This window comes from Geotrypetes seraphini, chromosome 8 (assembly GCF_902459505.1).
Source record: "Geotrypetes seraphini chromosome 8, aGeoSer1.1, whole genome shotgun sequence".
Classification (NCBI taxonomy): domain Eukaryota; kingdom Metazoa; phylum Chordata; class Amphibia; order Gymnophiona; family Dermophiidae; genus Geotrypetes; species Geotrypetes seraphini.
In genome coordinates, this window is record NC_047091.1 from 45,450,249 (window position 1) to 45,457,475 (window position 7,227).

Genomic DNA, 7,227 nt, shown 5'->3' on the forward strand with positions numbered 1-7,227 from the left:
ATAAAGAAGTTGGCTGATTTTGAGCACTATATTCCATCTGACTACCTACCAGAATTTCAACAGACTACTCGGCCTACTTCAAACACAAAAATTTATGGCAAGAACAGCATTCAACGCATTTGAGATAACATCCAGAGCATCAGCAATATCTATTGCTATAAAGATGTTTTGCATGGCTGTGAGTCTCAGACATGGATATTAATCTTCAAGACCAGTTGGCCAGCATTCCTTGTCTCAGGGAATAACTCTTCAGCAACAAGATGGATGATGCTACTCAGACTGAGCAGAGTTGGAATACTTTAACGGGATCTAAGGCTCAACTATCTAAGCCTTCTCAAAGATGTACTTCTTTTTCCTATGAGAGGAGTTATCCAACAACATCCTCTTCTTCTAAGCCTCTACCACAAAAGAGGCAGAAACAGAAGCCTCAGTCTTTGGCTCCTCAGAAGCCAGCCCAGTCTTTTTGATGTGCTTTTAGAGAGCATAGCCAAAATTCCTCCTTCTCAGCCTCTTCCCTAACCCAGCAAAATTTGACTTCAGTTGTATCATCGGCATTGAACTTTCATCACCACGGACACCTAGGTCCTCAAGGTCATCAAGGGCCACTCCATTTTATCACCATTCCTCCAGACCATCCTCCAAGAGAGTCCTCTTTCACATCTCAACAGACTTCCCTTCTTCAGGAAATACTTCAACTAAATACCATAGAAGTAGTTTCCCCCTTCTCAGAAAAATCATGGGTTCTACTCCAGGTTAATTCCAAAGAAGATGGGAGGTCTTTGTCCATTTCTCGACCTCTGAGCCTTAAACAAATATCTAGTGAAAGAAAAGTTTCACATGCTTTCTCTAGGGACTCTATACCCACTTCTAGAATGAAATGATTGTCTGTGCTCTCTAGACCTCAGAGGCCTACACACACATATCCATACATCCCAATCACTGAAAGTTTCTCCATTTTTGGATAGTTCATCAACACTTCCAGTACAAAGTTCTGCCATTCGGCCTAGCTTGTTCAAGAGTATTCAAGAATGGTGGTGCAGCAACCCTACGTACCCACGGGTTTCAAGTGTTTCCATATCTGAACGATTGACAGAAAAAAGCTCTATCTTTTCAAGCAGTGCATTCAGCAACACAGATGACAATGACAATAAGTTTTCTCCAGATTTTAGGGTTCAAAGTCAAGTTTCCCAAGTCACAACTTCAACCCTCTCAAGTGCTGCAATTCATAGGATCCCTATTCAACACCACTGTTCTAGGGGCTTTTCTACCTCAACAACAACAAGACACTACTTCATTTTTGCAGTCATGTCTCCACTCTACAATCCATCTCAGCAAGACAAACGATATGACTCATAGGTCACATGGCATCCATAGTTCATGTTATCCCCCTTCACACGACTTTATCTCAGATCAGATCAGTGGTCCCTTGCATCTCAATCCTTTATCCCAATGGATCACAGTCAACTCGCCTCTTCACCAATTTTTCCAGTGGTGGATGAATCCGACAAATCTCTCCAGAGGTTTGTTTCACATTCCCCCACATCAGAAAGTGTTCACCACGAATGCGTATGCTTGGGGATCCCACCTGGTGGACAGTCTCAGGATACAGGGTCTGTGGTCTGCTCAAGAAAAGACATTCCACATCAACCTGCTAGAGCTGCGGGTAATTCACAATGCCCTAAAAACTTTTCAGGAGCATCTTTCCAACCAAGTCGTCCTTGTTTAAACAGACAATCAAGTAGAACATCAACAAGAAGCCAAGCGCATTTGAAATTGGGCAATTCCTCAAAACATTTTCTCAAAGCCATATATGTGCAAGGCAAGCATAATGCCCTCATTGACAAGTTCAGCATATTTCTCCAACCACACGAATGGTCTCTCAACTTCACAGTCTTACGCCACATCATCTCTCTTTGGGGCTCTCCTCAGATAGGCCTGTTTTCGTTTCCTCACAACCACAAATTTCCTCAATTCTGCTCCAGAGAGTTCTCACCTCATTGTCTTAAAGCAGATGCATTTCTTCTGGATTGGACAAACAAGTTCTTCTATGCATTTCTGCTAATTCCTCTCATTCTAAAGAACTTAGTCAAGTTCAATCACGAATCAGCCACCATGATCCTGATAGCTCCTCGGTGGCCCAGACAACCTTGGTTTTCCCTTCTACTTCAGCTGAGTGCCAAGAATCCAATTTCTTTGCAGATCTTTCCATCTGCTCACTCAGAATCAAGGAACTCTTTGACATCCCAATCTGCAATCTTTGCAACTGACAGCTTGGTACCTCTTAGTCTGACTTCAGCAGATTCTAATCTTTTTGATTCAGTACAAACCATTATAGCCGCTTCCAGAAGCCTTCTACTCGGCAATGCTAACAACATAAGTGGACACGCTTCAATTCAAGATGTAATTTCCATGATCTGGATGCTTCTTCCTCTCCTCTTCCTTCAGTGTTGGACTGTCTTCTCCATTTATCCAATTCTGGACTTAAGACTACTTCATTCAGTGTTCACTTCACTGCTATTAGTGTTTTCCATGCTCCTGTCAACAATAAACCTCTGGCCACTCATCCGCTTGTTTCCCAGTTTATGAAAGGACTTTTCAACTTCAAACCTCTGCTCAATCTGCCTCCAGTTGTCTGGGATCTTAATGTAGTCCTAACTAGTCTGATGAAGCCATTTGAACTACTGGCAACTACTCTTCTTAAAGTTTCTCACTTGAAAGTGGTGGTCTTGATCTCTATAACTTCAGCTAATCGAGTGAGTGAACTTCAAACATTGGTTTCTGACCTACCTTTTACAGTATTTCATCATGACAAGGAGGTTCTCAGGGCTTATCCTAAATTCCTCCCAAAAGTAGTTATGGAATTTCACCTGAATCAATCTATTGTGCTTCCAGGTTTTTTTCCTAATGCCTCATTCTCATCCTGGAGAAACAGCTCTACACATTTTGAACTGTAAGCCTGCCTTGGCTTACTACATACAAAGGACTAAGACACTCAGCTCTTCAACTGTTCATCTCATTTGATCCTAATAGATTGGGTCTCCCTGTCACCAAGCAAAGTATTTCCACATAGTTAGCAGCCTGTATTTCCTTCTGCTATGCTCAGGTTGGGCTGCAGCTCGAGGGACGTGTTACAGTACACAAGGTCCGAGCTATGGCAGCATCAGTGGCTTTTTTGTGTTCTTACTATGGAAGATATTTTCAAAGCAGCTACTTGGTCTTCAGTTCACGTATTCACATCTCACTACTGTCTAGAATCCTATTCCAGATGAGATGGTCATTTCGGCTAAGCAGTATTACAGAATTAATTTTCTTCTTAATGGCCAACTCTCCCTCCATCACATTGCAGTAAGCTAGGGAGTCCCACATGTGAGAATATGCTTCCTGCTTGTTTTGGATCACTTTAAGCTTTAACAAGCTTTTAGACTGCCCGCACTGCATATGCGCAAGTGCCTTCCCGCCCAACGCCAGCTCGCAAGGTTATCAGTTTTTTATTTACCGCAGGTTGGCCCTCTGGTATTACGCATATGCATAGGCCACATGGCATCTACAGTCCATGTTATCCCATTCGCCTCAGTGCTTCGGTGGTCTCTGGCATCTCGGTGGTCTTAAGCTTTTGACCCCTTATCTGAGAAGATTCAGACGTTCAAATACTTGAAGGGTATTAACGTAGAACAAAATCTTTTCCAGAGAAAGGAAAATGGTAAAACCAGAGGACATAATTTGAGGTTGAGGGGTGGTAGATTCACGGGCAATGTTAGGAAATTCTACTTTACGGAGAGGGTAGTGGATGCCTGGAATGCGCTCCCGAGAGAGGTGGTGGAGAGTAAAACTGTGACTGAGTTCAAAGAAGTGTGGGATGAACACAGAAGATTTAGAATCAGAAAATAATATTAAATATTGAACTAGGCCAGTACTAGGCAGACTTGCACGGTCTGTGTCTGTGTATGGCCGTTTGGTGGAGGATGGGCTGGGGAGGGCTTCAATGGCTGGGAGGGTGTAGATGGGCTGGAGTAAGTCTTAACAGAGATTTCGGCAGTTGGAACTCAAGCACAGTACCGGGTAAAGCTTTGGATTCTTGCCCAGAAATAGCTAAGAAGAAAAAAAATTAAAAAAAAAAAAAAAAATTTAAATTGAATCAGGTTGGGCAGACTGGATGGACCATTCGGGTGTTTATCTGCCGTCATCTACTATGTTACTATGTATGTAAGATCAAGGTTACTTCACCACTTCAAAAATCTCCTCAGTGGTGAATGCATCCGGTCAATCTCCATTGCGTACTTCTCTGTGCAATACTGAGGTTTTCTCCTGGTGGTTGCCCATTTCCCCTCATGTTTTCTGTTAATTGTGACCACTTTTCCTGGAGCACTTCTATTGCTTCCCAGGAAGATTCTATTCAGCACCTCAACTCTACAAGCGCATTGCTTTTTTTGTTTAGTTAGGTCACCATCAACTCTCTGGTATCTTCTTACCTTCATTTGATGCCACTGGCTCAGAAATAATTTATTCGATTTTTGGAGGTACCACACAGCTAAGCTCTGTTACCCTTGATCCCTCTTCTATAGCAAAGTAAGAGGGTACAGGAGTTCAATGACAAGGAGTTGTTACTTTGGTTTTCCTGTTTATCTTCTTGGGTACATGTGTTTTCATGTGGCACTTATTTAATACTCAGGGCCACATCTATCATGGCTTATTTCTCTGTTCCTTATTTTTACTGGAGTAAAATTTATATATTTTGATTTCCAAGTTTCTAACGTGCCATTAACAGGGGACAGTAGTTTGAAGGTTAAACTACTTTCCTTCTAGAAATATGCTTTCATGGGTTCAGATCTCAATTTTACTAACACATTTTAGTAACACTCTAACCTTACTAAGCTCCTTTATCCCAAGACAAACAGATGACATTTCCCATGTCTCATGTATGATTTTACCTAGAATAACAGGAAAGAAGCTGAAATTTTAGGGTTTTTCCTATGTTCTGAAGTGTTCAGACTACTGGGAAAAATAATGCACACTCTTTCCTGATAATACTTACTGTATTTGCACATGTACACACTATTGAGAGAGTTCACCATTTCCCAGTAGTATGTACTACTAATGCGCTTCTTAAAACAAAAAGAATCGGATAAATGAGACAGGAAATTAAACAAAAAGAAAATTTTAGGGTGCATACCCCCTAGCTTAATTAGGTGGCCTGTCAGGGGGTGACTTGCAGAATGTTTGTTCACAAGGTCAATCTCCTTGCTTTTTTTCTTAGATGAAGCAGTCACTATTGAAGATTGTGTAAAGGTTGTCCAGGAGCTTCAGGATGTTCTTCAACGAGCACTACAACTTTACAGTGAGGTAAAATGTTGTTGCTGTTTACAAATCGGTGAAGTGATGAGTAACAGCTATTAAAAGGAATTGCTGTCTATGAAAACAAGCTGTAAAATGATGCCATATTGCTATCTCCTGTTTTTCATTTGCAGATTACATGCTCCAGTGAATCACCAGAGGAACAGCTGAAGATGAAATCCATCTTGGGCAATGCCTTTTTTTCCATGAGAACAGAGCTGGATCCAGTGGTACTGGAACATGGAAGCAATTCTGCCCGAAATGAAGACTACAGAGTGAAGTATAGAACATCTCAGATAACACCATGCCAGGAGAACTGTACAGTCCCTTTGCTAGAACACTATTCGGAACTCCTTTTGAAAATGATGCAAAAGAAAATTGATGGCAATTGAAAAGCTGCCGGAAGAAATAGATCTGCAAAGTGACAACTATGAAAGTTGGTAACCATGGCCAAGGGAAAAGGTTTTGCACTAGCAGCATCGCACTAGCTAATCAGCAAAAGTGACTTTTTAGTAAATATCTTCTGTGTGACAGTGAATTAAATTCAAACACACTAATTTAATTTAGTTTCCTTATTTGGTATGTTTTACATTTGACACTGGGTTCCCAATGAGGGTTGATATATTACCAGTGAAATGGAAACATCTGAATTAGATCATTTTAAAATTCTGTCTGAATGTTTTATCACATTAGCAGTGATCAGGAAGCAAATTAGCCATCAGACAATTAAAACAAATGAGACATTCCATGCACTGAAGTGCAAGATAGATTTTTTAAAGATATTTGACAGTAGGGAACTGCATCTTTTATTTCCAGGAAAAATCAAGCCTGAAACAAACCCTTTAAGTTTCATCCACCAAGATTGTATGAAACACACTTAAGTAAGCCCAATCATTGTTCCATTGTTTGTTCTTTAAAGTATAATTGTTTCTTAAAATATCTTGGGAGGGAGAATATGGTAAGAATCAGAGACTGCAAACATTCTGGTCTATTAGGTAATGTAAGTGTTTTTTAATGTTTGTAATGTTGAATTTATTTTGTTTCTACAGCATTTAGTGATAGTGGGTTTTCCAAGAAAATAAAATGTTGCTATGTGTAACTTATTAAAATACAATAAAGAAAGAGGAATAAAAATTGGGACCAGTCACTGGAACATTCAAAGGGAATAATGAAATCTTTATTGACAAATGGTGTGTAGACCCAACATGGTCCATGTTTCGGCCCAAATGGGCCTGCCTCAGGGATCACAATGATACATTATAAACCGATCTGGGCCCAGAGTAGATAAGCCCTTCCTAGCTTACTGCAACTTATGGTATTTGATTTTAACCATGGTGTTTTGGATACATTTGAACAATTGTTTGTCTTCATATTTGTAAGAAGATTGGTTTATGTTATATCCTGAGGCAGACCCATTTGGGCCAAAATACAGACCGTGTTAGGTTTACACACCATTGTCAAAAAAGACTCCTATTGAGAATTCAAGCCATCTTGCAACAGTGCATTATTCCCATCAGATGTTCCAATGCCTAGCCCAGTTTTTATTCCTACTTTTTTTGTCTTCTAATTTGTGGGATTTGGACTCCATTTTTATTGTTTTGCTTAACTTATTAAAATGCCAGTTAGTGTGTTATAGATCCTTTTCATATATATTTTTATAAAGTGCTCAAAATAAATTTTTTTTTTAAATTCTACTTTGCAAATGTTGAATGTCAGAGGCCATTATAGGTCTTGAGAGCTCTTGTGCACTGAGATCCATATTCAAAACCTTTTCTAAATGTTGTACTTGCTAAATTGATGAAGCCTCCGTTTGAACCAATATCTACGGCTCTCTAATGTCTTCAAGCAGAGTCAGTGAACTTCAGGCCTTGGTAGCGGATCCACCATTTACAGTAT

General features: G+C 40.2%; 1 protein-coding gene across 7 annotated transcripts in view; it reads left to right on the forward strand.

The window, feature by feature from the left end:
• LOC117365282 (WD repeat-containing protein 62-like) overlaps positions 1–7,025 on the forward strand; it is a 442,332-nt gene extending 435,307 nt beyond the window's left edge. For all 7 annotated transcript variants that reach the window (XM_033955506.1, XM_033955511.1, XM_033955512.1 and 4 more), the window contains 2 exons: positions 5,255–5,340; positions 5,466–7,025. In XM_033955506.1, the coding sequence (XP_033811397.1) occupies positions 5,255–5,340; positions 5,466–5,723 (344 nt within the window). In that variant the 3' untranslated portion in view covers positions 5,724–7,025. The remainder of the gene's footprint in view (positions 1–5,254; positions 5,341–5,465) is intronic.
• Positions 7,026–7,227: the final 202 nt, after the last annotated feature.